Here is a 14705-nt window from a genome sequence, read left to right on the forward strand (position 1 = left end):
TCAGAATATTATAAATAAAGATTTAAAATATATATAATGAACATATTATGGTCAGATGAAACCAAAATTGAACTTTTTGGCCTCAATTATAACAAATATATTTGGAGGAAAAAAAATCAATAATATGACAAAAAATGTACCATACCGAAGGTTAAGCATGGAGGAGGCAGCATAATGTTTTGGGCGTGTTTTTCGTCTCAAGGAGTGGGTTAACTATTTTTCATAGATGGAATATTGAATGCCTAGATGTACGTCGAAATTTTGGAAAATTTTTTAGTTACGTCCATCAATAAATTAAAGCTAAGAAGCAATTGGACGTTTCAACACAACAACGATCCCAAACATTAAGCTAAAATAACTACGTCGTATTATTGCTCGAACTATGTTTGGTCATAAATATGAACAAAAAATAATGAAGATACCTTTGTCAGATAACACTGTTTCTCGTCGGATTTGTGCTTTGTCGGAAAATATTGAAAAAAGTGTCTCATTTTCTATTAAAGAAACTCGATTTTCATTACAACTTGACGAAGCCACTGATATTTCGGGAATGGCACATTTGTTGGCATATATACGATTTGTTTATTCTGGGAAAATTACAGAACAATTCTTGTTTTGCAAGCCTCTTTTAACTACTACTCGAGCAATTGATATGTTCACGATATTAAACGATTATTTCAATATCAATAATATTTCATTTGCCAATTGTATTGGTATATGTACAGATGGAGCCCCGTACATGTCTGGTCGTATTAATGGACTTGTTTCATTAGTTGAATCTAAAAATAATAAGATAATATCATCACATTGTTTTTTGCATCGAGAAGTATTGGTTGTAAAAACATTACCTATGAATTTAAAATCTGTCTTGGATGATATTATCCGAATGATTAATGATATAAAAAGTCGACCCAAAAAATCTCGCATTTTTACTACTATTTGTGATGAAATGGGGTCAAACTTTACAAATTTGTTACTTCATACCGAAATTCGATGGCTATCAAGGGGTAAAGCATCAACGAGGGTTTTTGAAGTAAAGGACGAAATGTATGAGTTTTTTAAATTGGAGGGACATTCTGAATTTGTTGAAAAAATTCAGAATCCAATTTGGTCTTTAAAACTTGCGTATTTATCTGACATTTTACAAATATTAAACGAGGTTAATGCAAGTATGCAAGGACGTTCTGAGACTATTTTATCGTCGACGGACAAATTAAATTCTTTGAAAATGAAAATCAGTTTTTGGAGAAAAAGGGTTTTAGATGGCGATTATAGTATGTTTCCTAATACAAATGGTTAGTTATATATTTTAATTATGTGTGGTGCTGTTCATGTCCGCTTTTCTCGATAAGAAGAAAATGAATCCCATGGGCCCTCCTGCAGAAGTAAATTATAAAAAAGATATGGTGGATGCAGGAACGATGTCTCTGGGGCTGGATAATGCCACAAGAGCTAGTATAAACAATAACCCTACGTTTGGAAGTCGTGTTGCCAATACTAACTTTCACACTCTTTCTGCCATTATTGAGGATGTCAATTGTGTCTCTAAGAATGAATAGGTGTCACAGGCTGTTCATGCCACCAAACAAAGACTGGGGAGAATACCCAGAGGTGGCTGGAGTTTTATCCTTGAAAAGTTCAACGTGAAATTTTCTGAGAGTACGAGTCTAACCAGATTGAAATCAAATCAAATCAAAATTTATTCCAAAGACCACCGTTAACCAAAAAAAACTAACTAGGTGATCCCGACGAATTTGATCATTGCTCTCAGCTTCGCTCTGTGCTGCTCTCTTAAGCCCACACAAGATCGTTGAGGGCGGGTCGTTCCTTTATACCAGGGGTCGGCAAATCGCGGCCCGCGGGCCAAATTAGGCCCAGGAAGATTTAAAAATGGCCCGCGAACAAATTTTATAATACTAAGGGAAATTGGCCCGCCGACAAATTTTTCCAACTAACATGGCCCGCGGGCAAATTTAGTAAAGTACTAGACTTTTAGTAATATAGATTTATACATACGTTTTATCTATTATTAAAAATTAAATAAATTTATAAACGTGTTAATAATTTTGTGTGGTGAATTTGAATGCCGAATTGTTCGAAAAGAACTAAAGATCTTCAAACCCGTACGTTTAATCCAGATTGGACTCATGAATATTTCTTTATTGAGGATTATGGAAAACCTATATGCTTAATATGTTTCGAAAAAGTTGCTGTCAAAAAACTTTATAACATCAAGCGACATTATGAAACTCGACATTACGAAAAATTCAGCAAGTTTACAGGAGAATCTCGCTTAAAGGAAATTAAGAGACTCGAACAAAATTACCAAAAGCAAACAACATTTTGTATAATTTGAGTTGTGAAAAAGATGATATCACACGTACAAGTTACGAAATTTCAAAGATAATTGCGAAACGAATGAAACCATTTTCAGACGGAGAATTTATAAAAGAATGCTTAATGGCAGTAGCTGAAAATCTATTTCCTACAAAAAGAAACATTTTTGAATCTATCTGTTTATCTCCAAGAACGGTAACAAGAAGAGTAGAAGAAATGTCATTCGATTTAAATAACTCTTTAAAAAACATTTTTGGGAATTTCAAATATTTTTCTATCGCATTGGATACTAGTACTGACAGAAGAGATACTTCTCAGCTTGTCATATTTGTTCGAGGGATAACTGAAACATACCAAATTTTTGAAGAATTTGTCAAAGTTATTCCAATTATGGGTACAGTGACAGGAACCGACGTTTTCTTGCATTTAATGGAACTTTTAACAGAATTAAATCTTCCACTTGCAAAATTAGTTGGAATTACAACAGACGGGGCTCCATCTATGGTTGGGAACAAAAAGGGAACTATTACATTACTCCAAAATGAAATGGAAAAATTTGGAATCGAGCACAATTTGGTTAAGATTCACTGTATTGTTCATCAAGAGGCGTTAGTTGCCAAATCAGTCAGGTTACGTGAGACAATGGATGCTGTTGTTAATGCAGTAAATTTTATTTTATCCCGCGGCTTGAATCATCGGCAGTTCAGGCAATTTTTAATCGACACTGAAGCAGAATATGGGGATCTTTTATATTTTTGTAATGTCAGATGGCTTAGTAGAGGATCAATGCTCAAAAGGTTTTTTCATATACGGGAAGATGTTATAATTTTTCTTGAAGAAAAGAATTATGATGCTTCATATTTCCGAAATACTGATAATATTTCCAAATTGGCATTTTTTGTAGACATAACTTCACATCTAAATGACTTAAATTTGAAACTGCAGGGAAGTAATAAATTTATACACCAAATGTATGCCGAAATCACTGCTTTTGAAAATAAATTGAAGTTGTGGGAATTACAGTTACAAAAAGGAAACATGACGCATTTTGTGAATTTTCTTTCTACGAATCCGACTGATGTTCCGGAATATGCAAACATAGTTATGGAATTGAGATCAGAATTTTCATCACTTTTTATGGATTTAAGAGTAAAATGCGCATATATAATTTTTTAGGCTCATAAAAATCTTTTCAACATTTTTTCAATCCCATTTGATGTTGAAACTGAGACAGTACCAGGGTGTTATCAAATGGAATTACTTGAAATTCAATGCGTCAGTACACTTAAATCAAAATATTTTTCTGAAATGGATATTTTGTGCTTCTACAAAAATTTTGTATGTGTCAGAAAATATCCGCAATTAACCGACAATGCTATGAAAATGGCTTGTATATTTGGAAGCACATTTTTATGTGAACAGTTATTCTCTAAAATGAATAATGTAAAAAATTGTCTGAGAACGAGGATTACCGATTCACATCTTAACGATATACAGTCAAACCCCGTTTACTCGCCAAATTTGGGACCAAGCCAAAAATGGCGAGTAACTGAATTTGGCGAGTAACTGAATAATCAATATCAAATTTTAATCAAATTTTATATTCACAAAATTAAAAATAATTAAATTAAATAATAAAAAAATCATTATTTCGAAAATAAAGAGTCAAATTACGAATTTAGACTAAAATGATCGTTCAATGTTGTTTTTTTAGTAAACATCGTATCTTCGATTAATTGATTGATCATTTGAATTGCGTTAATATTAAAAGTATCGTCTTGAGTATAGTACTTTTTTTATATTATGCAACATTTTAAACGCATCTTCATGATTTATTTCATTTGCAGGTGTTTTCTCTTCAAAAATACCACGTGGTTGTTTCTCATTTACGTCATCATCGTTTTCGAGGGATTCTTCCACTTCGTCTATTTCAGTGTACGTGTAATCAAGAAAATCTGATTGTTCCATTGGATCCAAAATATTCAATTGCTTTATTGTGTCCTCATATTTCTCAATCGTATAGTTAGAAGATTGAATTTGCTCTTCACATGGAATCCACTTAGCATGCCTGAAACAATTTTTGATAGTTTCTTCGGTGACTTCATTCCAACCAAAATAGGTAAATAAAACTCCATCTTTAAGTGTTAAATTTTTGTATGATTAATGAATGCCATATCCGCATTCAATTTTCTGAAGAATTTCATTAAATTTGAACTTATTGAATTTAGTTTTAAAGGAACGAATTATTCCTTGATCCATCGGCTGCAATATTGTTGAGGTGTTCGGAGGAAGAAAAAGAATTTCAATAAATTTTAATTCGATTAATATTTTATGTGATGGGCATTGGTCAATAATTAAAAGAATTTTTCTTTTTTTCTTTTTTAATTCAATATCCCAATGATAAAGCCATTCATTAAAAATTTGTTTGAGTCATCCATGCATTTGAGGAATGACAGTATTTTAAATATTTCTCAATTTTAATGTTTTTAAAACATCTTGGTTTCTGATATTTTTCAATCATTAATGGAATTTTCTTATCTGACCCCGCCATATTTGTACACAGAAATAGCGAAAATCTACTAATGATTAATAAAGTTTCAACCGATCTTTAAGCATTTTATTTCCAGGTCGAATTTTTGAGCAAATGCTTTTTGAAGGAACATTTTTATAAAAAACACCAGTTTCGTCACCATTGTAAACATTTTCACGATCATATTGTTGTAATTTCGTAGATAAAATTATTTGAAATTTTTCAATTTGCTCATTTAGATTTTCAGTTATTGAGCCAGATTCTCCATGGAATAATCTTAATTTTAAATTGTTTCTCTTTTTGAATCTGGAAAGTCATCCATTGCTTCCCATAAAATCAGTTATTTCATGTAATCTTGCAATACTTTTTGCTTTTAATAAAATTGAAAATTTGATTTTTCGTTAAAAAAGTGGCGACTAACTGAGGTGGCGAGTAAGTGGGGTGGCGACTAACCGGGGTTTGACTGTATCTAATTCCTAAAAAGAACGAACGTGAGACCCCGAAAGATTTACGGCCTATAACATGCATGTCGACACTTTATAAGTTAGTTACCAAGTGTGTTAATGGAAAACTGTCTGAGTTCATGGATGTATTTGGCTTAATTTCAGACAATCAACTTGGTACGAGGAGACGGTGTCAGGGTGCTAAAGAACAGGCCCTTATTAACCAATGCCTAAATAAAGAGTATGGAAATGGGCTATACTCTGCATGGATTGATGTCAAGAAGGCTTTCGATTCTGTTGACCACGACTTTTTATTTCATGTGTTGGAGTGTCCTGGGATACCTGTATGGATTGTTAACTTTGTTAAAAGGACTGTACGAATGTGGACTGTAAAGCTCCATGTTGACGGAAGGAGAATTGGTTCTGTAAAGTTGACCCGAGGGATTTTACAAGGAGACTCGTTATCTCCGCAACTGTTTGTTATGGTGATGGACCCACTAAGCAGGATTCTTAATGCCATGTTTCCAAAGGTTCAGATTAATCAACAGGACCCAAATATGTTGACCTATTCTACTAATCATTTGTTCTTCATTGACGACCTAAAGATATTCGCTCTTAAAGAAGATGTAGTAATTAAAATGATGGAAGCTGTTGATGGATTCTTTAAAACTGTTGGCTTGGAGATGAATTCAGAAAAGTCAGCATCAAATGTCAAATCTTTATCTTGTTGTGAGATTTTGGAAGGAGTCAAAGGATATCGCTACTTGGGTGTACTTGAAGATGCAGGAAGTAATGTTCTTAAGAGTAAAGTAATGGATTCTATCCTTGGAAATGTAAAGGAAAGGATAACCATGCTTTCAAAGACGAAATTAAATGCGGTAAATTTATTCCACGCTATAAATGAATATGCCATTTCTCTATATAATTATTACATCGGACTTATTAATATTGAACCTCATGAATTTGATTGTATTGACCGTCAAATACGACAACTTCTTACGACTCTCAGACTCCATCTCAAACCTGCAAATAAAGAGAGGTTATATTTAAATTGGAAATCTCTTGGGAGAGGACTTGCTTCAGTCTCTTTCAGAAGTGAACTGATACTTTTCCAGTTCATGAAAAGTTTAGAAAGACAGTCGACAGTATGCTTACGGAGATCGGGAATCCTGCGTGTGATACAAACAAATAAATGGCATATGGCCACAATTGCAGGACTTCTCGCCTCCAAGTATGCAATTCTCGACATAGAGAATTTGGGTGTTGAGTTTATCAAAGATGCTCAAAGAAAATATTTGCTTAAGAACATCAATTTTGCAGACGAAATTTTGTAGACCCGAAGACCAATGCACATACCCAGACTGTTGAGAGGTTTTTTACGACTTTTCACGATCGATCGCCTTGCAAGATGAATTTATTGGTATTTTTTATCATATTATTTGTCACCGGCTGGATAATGCCCCCTCAACGTTATTTTAAAAAAATAAATATTTTTTCAAATTAATTTTGATTAGATTTATTGATTTTCTTAATTATTTTAGTAATTTATGATAGTTTTTTTTCAAATTAATCTACCGTGCAAATTTATTTTGGTTATCTAAGTTTTCCAATTAAAATATATATTTCAAATCAAAAGAGAAATAGTCATTGGCAGATAGCCAGAGTATTGCCTCTGACTATGGCTATAGATATTCTTTCGATTAAATACCGGTGCTCACACGGGTCGCCGGTAACCCTTTCGATTAATGAGGCAATGCGCTGGAGTAGGGTCCGAGTAGAAGGCCCCTGTATTCCTGACGTCTCAACAGCCAGGGGGAAAAACACTCTCCCGTTCCCAATTCCAGCGTATTTCTCAGCTTTTCTCTTCTCAGCCCGTTCAGACGGGGCTCCAGGATTCTGGATGCATAATTTGGTAAAACTTGCCAGGCGGAAATCAGCGGAGGAAATTACTAGAAAATTAAAGAATATTTTTTACATGATTGGTCCCCATTTATTCTACAGACGGATAATGGGAAAGAATTTAATTTGTAAATTTATCTTTAGATTCAATCAATCGATCAAAAGGTGGGTTAGCTCAACTAGTGCCTCAAATGGGTCTTTTGGAAGCTATAAAGACTTCTTTCAAGAAATCGTTTATAAATATAACATGGCGAAGCATGACACGACCAAGAGGACACCTTTCGAAATTTTTATGGAAGGAAATCATTTAATCCCGGAGAAAATAAGTTCGGCGTTATTGTCATTCGATGGAAATGAAGCGGTTGAATCAAGTCAATCGGAGATAATTGGATCTGATTATTTCGAAAACGAGGACGATTGTTTGAATCAACGAAGTGTGTATGAAAGCCATGTTTTCGCCGGAGAAAAAATGAAAAGGAGGCGGAAATAGAAATTTAATGAAGATTTAGCCGTAGGATATAATGTCCTACTGAGACATGATATTGATGCAAATCCAAATAATTTTTTATATAATAAAAATTCATGAATTTTTAATATTTGTTTTTAAATGATAGACCTAAAAAATTGTATAATTATAATAAAAAACGTTATTGATTCGGGAAAATTGGTGATGCCGGTTTTTGCCGACTCTTGGAAAAATTCATTCAATCAAAAAATTGATAAAAAATTGAATAAATCGACTTAATTTCATTATCAAGTTATTTTTAATTAATTATCAGGTTATTTTCGTTTGATTTTAATAAAATTTTTAAGGGGGTATTATCCAACCCTGGGCATTATCCAGCCTGTGACATTATTTTTTATAGAAATTAAATATAATTATTCTTACAAGATTTTGTTTGAAAGCCAGGATTTGTCTACCTTTTGGCAAAAAAAGCAATTTAAAGACAAATTTCCAAAGATTTGGGAACAAATAATTAAAATTTTATTATGTTTTCCAACAACATATCTTGTGGAATCAGGATTCAGCGTAATAAACAGAATATTGAGCGATGAACGTAACAAGCTTGATATTTGCTCGCGAGGAGATGTCAGATTATTTTTAACACGCTTGGACCCTGATATTCATGAACTAATTATGTCACGAGCCTAGGATGTTACCGAGCCTAGGTCGTTACACTTATGGACTTGGAAAAAAATTCAAAAAAATATTTGAATTCAATTTCAAAATCGACTTTGTCAAAATAAATATTATAAAATGACAAATACTTAACGAACGAACAGATTTTATTGACTTAGCAACCGAAAGAGAAGAGTTATATGAAAAGGTTTTATTAAAATCGAGACACCGAAAGCCTCCTCCTTGCTTTCCTTTTCACTTCTCATGCCCTTTGCAATGAGCAGAGGACTTGCCGAATGTTTTGAGTTTGTTCATCTAGCTCTCTGGGGAGATCCTGATCAAGCCGTAGCTTATACGCCAGTTTAATCGCAAGCGCCTTGTTTTCTCCAGTTTGGTGATTATGCGATTTCTCTCGTCTGTAGGGTACCACCTTCATGTCCATAGATAAGGACTGGTTCTACAGTCGCCTTATAGATGAAGAGAAAGGTGTCTGGGGAGAGATGGAAGCGTATAAGGCTTCTCAGGATCCCGGAACATTTCCTTCTTCTAGATTCCACGAACTTAAGGAACGATCCGTCAGCCCCGATCGTTACCCCAAGGTAGCGTAGGTCGTCAGAGATTCTTAGTCCCATTGTCTCCAGAAGTGGTTCTCTTCCTTTCCGAGTTTTAGAAACCCACGTGATGGTGGACTTGTCTCGTGCTAAGGAGAGGGCTTTCTCCGTAGCCCAAGACTCAACCCTCGCTATATATTCCCTCAGCCTTTTCCAAGACAAATACTTAAAATGGAATTGGATGCCAATATTTTCGATGATAAAATTTAAAATTAATGCCAACTAGTCTGTGCTTTAAAATCGATTTCCTAACTAAAAATAATATTTTAATTTATGAATTGCTATTTTGTTCAAATAAGAAAAATTCAAAATGCTTCAAATAAAAAAATACGCAGAAAATGTTATTTTATTCGAAAATTTTGTCTATTTGAATGTTCGGCTATAAATGTTTCTCTGCTAATTAGGATTTAAATTTTTTTTTAACAAAACAATCAAGACAAATTATGTTATTTAAATTTTTTAATTCTTTTCATAAGCGTCTTCTTAGTAGTTCCATCGTCCATTTCAACTCTGACCATATTATGCGGGAGGATTTCACTTATTGTACAAACTTCTCCGTATGGACTTTCGAATTTCTTGAGTGCAAGTGAAGGATTGGTACCATAGTCCTTTTGAATCCTTATCTACAATTTAGAATAATTTGAGTTTACCTTATCTCCAATTTTAAATGAATGTTTTGACTGATGAACACCCATGAACACGCAATCGATACCCATCCATATCTCTTACAAAAGAACGCGACATAAGTAACACAGAAGAAACACGCCTTTATATATATATTACAATTACAGATGTATGGTTATCCGGATATTTTTGTTTCAATATTTAATAGATTAATTTTAAATATTAAGAATAATTTTATTAGGATTAGGGATAAATTAATTTTTAATCTTTATAGAAAAATAAGCGAAATGTCACGACCTAGGCTCGGTAACAACCTAGGCTCGTGACAAATTAAAATGCATGAAAACCAAAGCTCTCATTAAATAGTTTAAAAAAGATTTTAAGTCAATAAAATTAATTAAAAAATTAAATAAGTCTTTGTTTCTTTGGTACCGAAATAACTTGGTTTGGTACACTGACGTTTTTTTTGGTACGCCAAAAAAAAAGGTTGAGAATCACTGATTTGAAGTCAGTTAAGTTGAAAAACTTCATAAATAGTCTTCTCCCACGCTCGTCCCATCAGGTACCTTATTTTAATTAGTCAGATGGTCTGCTTTGGGGGCAGTTTATTGGGAAGAATTATCCAAGTCCTCGATCAGCATTGGGTCTTTGTTCTATTGGTTTTGGTCGTGTTGCTGTTTTTGGCGGTTCGGGGAGCGAGGTGAGTAACAATCCGCAATCAACATCTATGACGCCGTCATATAATCAAATTGATTATATTTTGTGTAAGCAGTCATAGAAGAGATTATTATTTGACTCCCGTTTGTATGGAGGAGCTTTGGCAAATAGAAATCATAAGATGTTAGCAGATTAAATGCAAATCATGCACATGCTAGAAAAACGAAAAACATTAGGGACAAGGAACTAATAAATAATCCTGCAATCATCACGAAATACTAGCAGCATTTGTATCATTATCTTTCTGATATTCCCATGGATGGCTTACCTCACATAATGTGAAAAAAACTCCGGACGCTATACTAATGGCTACCAAAAAAACTGTTGGGATTCACGAAACTACTATAAAAGGAAAAAATAAAGGAGCATATAACTCGATAGTCAATAAATTGTCTATACGTCAACGAGATTTAAGACTCCAAATTGAAATTTGTGATCTTAACAAAAATACAAATTAAGAAAACTGCGGAACAAAATCAAACACGAAATAAAAAGGAACTAACCAAATAACACTTTGAAATAATTTTTTTACAAAAATCTTTTTAGCTATTTAAAATGTTATTTTTATACACTTGTACTTACGTGGATCATGATTCTAACTAACTCTTGCAGCATTCATTTTTTACAAGAAATAAAAACATTTTACTGTTCAATGAGCAAAAAGGGGATAGAATTGAATCCATTTTATTCTAAATATGCCGAAAAGATTAAAAAGTATAAGCATTCGTATAAATTCCAGTATATCTAAAAAAGTGGTTCAACCACAAGAAACACTCCTGGACACACCGGGATGTAAACCCCGACAAAAACTAGTGATTTGATTGATTACAAAAATTTAGAAATTAAGTGACATCATGAAAACCGAAATGATTGAGGACAAGAACGCTCGAGAAATAGTGAAGGAAAGCTTTTGGTGTTAATAAATAGATTTGGGAAGAGTACCACGCAAAGAGACAGTGCTCCCTCTACTCTACGATTCCTGTTTGCATTCCCTACTTTATAAACTAAGTCTTCGGTGTTCGAACTTATTCAAGAGCGTGCCACGCTGTGTCCTCATGTGTGTTTTAAATTTTATTAAAAATATTGATTAACTGAATTAATATTTTTAATTAATAAATTCTATAGTTCGTGCTACCTGTGGCTCGATTGAATGGGTACGAGTTCTTTTACCTCAACTACTACGACAATTCAGTCATCTTCTATCCATTAGAGGCTTACCGAGTACATTTATGAGCTTATATTTATAGAAACAAGGAAAAGATGTTCCCCCAGCCCTTGCAGTGCACTATTTTACTGAATTGGCCCAATCAAAGTCGCTCGTTCTTATGCAGGGGCACTATTCCACGGCCTGTCTGGTATTTTTCGATTACTCACTTTGGAGTGCTGAGCAGGCTTGCATGCTGGCCAATCAGTTCAAAATGTACTACGGTGCTTATAGTGGGGACAGAATTGGGCTACTTAGGGTTTTTAATTACTCTCCACATTTGTTTTCTGTTACTGATTTGATTAAGGAACTACAAATAGAAGCTACAAGAGTTGTTGATAATAAATAATAATTTTTAATAATATTATTTTTAATACATTTTTGATTCATTTTGTGATGTGTGGCACATTTAGGTCCGGTAGTTTGTTTGACATCGAAGAGGCTTCACCGGTTAAAAGATGGAGTTCTTTCACTTTGAATGGCTCGAGAGTTTATATTTGATTTTACTTTATTAAGGCGATTCATGCTCCCCACGAAATAGATTTATCCTGTGTATTTTCTAAAATCAACGCTTTACCATCAAATAATGAAGTTAATATGAAAATGAAATATAAATTCAAAAAGTATTAATCCACATCTATGTTGAGAGGTGAGTTGGCCTCTCGACTGGTTTTCCTCCGTCACAAACAAAACTCTATCAGGTCTCTCAACTTCAGTAAAGTCGATAAGAAAATCTTCAATGTCGAAAAAGTCAAAAAGGATAATTTTTTGTTTGTTCTTTGCCGAGATTTATTTTCAAACCAAAACCGAGCAATTGTAATTCTCTCGGAAGATGCTATTTCTATCACTTCTGGATTTGAGCTTACCATTTTTTACCCTTGGTTTGTTGCTGCTCAGTTGATTTAGGGACATGTGCATAGTTGGGGATATCATTTACTACTTCAACTTAAGCAAATTGAGTTATAAGAATGTTTTAATGTGAGTGTACTAAATGTTGGTGTTTATAAAAGAGTCAAACAATTTATTTTAACCAAGAGTATTAGTAAATGGCATCGGGGTATGTGGCACTTAGTTTTTGAAGAAAACTGTTTAAATGGTCTCTGTCCTGGGTCTCTACAACGCATTTTATCTTGATTATAGGGAACATAGGCTTACTCTTGTCTTGAAGACGTCCTCTTTGACCCAGGCTCTTTCATGGAGAATGTCCTTAATACTAACAGTGAGTGGAAAGCCAACCTCACATTGCAACTGGCTATTAGATTGCACAGGCCTAGCACTCCTCCCACTCGGTCACTCACTGTCACAGAAAATTTAGACAGACGTCCGTCGGTGGCTAACCCACGGTCGATGCAGCGTCCGACGATCGACATGTCTATGTTTCCCCCGCATAGCGGAATGACGACCCTTCGTTTAGTTAACAATGTCAGTCTACGTTTTGCCACTCAACTCGGGGACTAGTCCTTGGCAGATCGCAGCCAGTCCTACGGCCCCTCCTCCTTCCACCAAAAATTTTTCATTCTCCAGCAACCTCAGGATAGCCAGAGAAATGTTTTCTTCCCTACAGAATAAACTAGACAAACCATACAAAACACATAAATTTTTGTCTACATTTTTAGAGGCGATTTGAAAGGCCGTCTCTCCTACTGTAGGTACTGCCAGACCTAAATTCAGTTATGCAAGTCCTGCCATCTGCTAGAGTTGATTTAGGCTCGCAGTAGACTGGCTTTCCATGCTTCAATGCTTCGTGGAAGCTGGGACATTGAACTGACTCGATCCCCTGATAATTTAGGGGCTGTTATTACGTAAATGAGGACATTTGGATTGTTGAACTTAATACAGCTGGAAATTCCCGCGATTAATCCTGCTCCCCCCACGGGGACCAACACAGCATCGACATTGGGGACATCCTCCATGATTTCAATTCCAAGAGTGCCTTGCCCGATTATGATGTCTCTGTCGTTGTACCTCGAGTAGACAGGACAAAGATACCCATTGATGTAGCAGTACCCCTCAGAAGTCACCAGTTTCATCGCATGCATCATAGATTCAGCGATATTTGATCCCCAGATAATCACCTTAGCGCCCTGTTGTCGGCATTGATTGACTTTGACGTAGGGGGCGACTGTTGGCATTACCACGGTCACCATAATGTTCATTCTACTCCCGTGGTACGATAATGCTAGCGCGTGATTTCCAGCACTAGCGGTGATAACCCCAATTTTCTTGCATTCCTAAGATTAAACTTTTTGTGTGGAACGTCGGAAAGCATTTCGAGTCTATATCGGGCACCTCTCTCTTTAAAACTGGAATAACTGTGGTTACAGACCTGCCAGTGAATTGCATAAAATCTAGTTTTAAGAAAATGTTAATTCCGTAAATATCTGACAGGTGAGATCTCTAGAAGGAACAAATTTTGGAAATACTATGCAAGGAGTCCGGTAGACACTTCCCTTTATGGTTTGGGCTGCGTGTACAAAGTCTTTCTGGGTTAGTTCCGTCATTTAAATTGCGACTGAAAATAATCTATTATAGTGACGAGCAAACGCCAATAAATTGAAATTGAATTATTTGATTTTCCGTAAGTTACGCCTAAATCGGGGAGAATAAAATATTTTAAAATTGATTTTTTACGACGTGTCACGATCGATCGCCAATTTAATTAAGTTAATATGCACCGTCTGGTCTGATAATTATGAATTTTACTGATTATGAAAATAAGAAATTTTTTTAACAGTCAAATTAATTTATCCTCTTATCCTCTGCTGCTAATTAAATACTAAATAACAGATTTTATTAAACATAAATACATTAAAAAAAAAGTCAAATTAATTATTTAGTATTTGATTAGCAGCAGAGGATAAGATAGAATGACAATTCAAATGAGAAATTGTATCAGAACAAATTATTTATGTGATAATTAAATATTTATTAATCCGCTGGAAATTACTCTCCTCCTTTTAAAGGAGGAAGTAACCAACACCACTCCTTTATCCTCTGCCTCCAAATCAGTTACGACTTTCTTTTCCACACTATCCACATTTTCTTCATACTAATAACTTGCCTTAATTATGAGGCTACTGGCTGAATTTATCTCTTTTTCAGTGATTTTTATCCTGTGACTAACCTCAACCATCTAACTCTCCAGTGTTTTTTTCAATACGACTGACATTATGTAAAACGGTTGTATCTTAATTATCGCTAACCACTGATTATCTTAATT

At 34.4% G+C, this 14705-nt stretch overlaps 3 protein-coding genes across 3 annotated transcripts; 2 read left to right on the plus strand and 1 right to left on the minus strand.

Moving 5' to 3' along the window:
• The first annotated feature begins 382 nt into the window (after positions 1-382).
• On the plus strand, positions 383-1300 carry LOC115229970 (zinc finger BED domain-containing protein 5-like). Its single transcript, XM_029800228.1, has one exon. It carries the CDS (start codon positions 383-385, stop codon positions 1298-1300), a length of 918 nt encoding a protein of 305 aa, XP_029656088.1.
• Positions 1301-2460: 1160 nt separating this feature from the next.
• On the plus strand, positions 2461-3513 carry LOC115229971 (general transcription factor II-I repeat domain-containing protein 2-like). The gene has a single exon (XM_029800229.1). The coding sequence runs from the start codon at positions 2461-2463 to the stop codon at positions 3511-3513; it is 1053 nt and encodes a 350-aa protein (XP_029656089.1).
• Positions 3514-13081: 9568 nt separating this feature from the next.
• LOC118761481 (L-threonine dehydratase catabolic TdcB-like) lies at positions 13082-13710 on the minus strand. The gene has a single exon (XM_036499464.1). The coding sequence runs from the start codon at positions 13639-13641 to the stop codon at positions 13189-13191; it is 453 nt and encodes a 150-aa protein (XP_036355357.1). The 5' UTR covers positions 13642-13710; the 3' UTR covers positions 13082-13188.
• Positions 13711-14705: the final 995 nt, after the last annotated feature.

The sequence above is a fragment of the Octopus sinensis genome, unplaced genomic scaffold (genome assembly GCF_006345805.1).
Source record: "Octopus sinensis unplaced genomic scaffold, ASM634580v1 Contig13973, whole genome shotgun sequence".
Taxonomy (NCBI): domain Eukaryota; kingdom Metazoa; phylum Mollusca; class Cephalopoda; order Octopoda; family Octopodidae; genus Octopus; species Octopus sinensis.

Bases quoted from the DNA above. Each gene is read 5' to 3' on its own strand.
- LOC115229970 (XM_029800228.1), top strand. From the start codon at position 383: ATGTTTGGTCATAAATATGAACAAAAAATAATGAAGATACCTTTGTCA.
- LOC115229971 (XM_029800229.1), top strand. From the start codon at position 2,461: ATGGCAGTAGCTGAAAATCTATTTCCTACAAAAAGAAACATTTTTGAA.
- LOC118761481 (XM_036499464.1), bottom strand. From the start codon at position 13,641: ATGAACATTATGGTGACCGTGGTAATGCCAACAGTCGCCCCCTACGTC.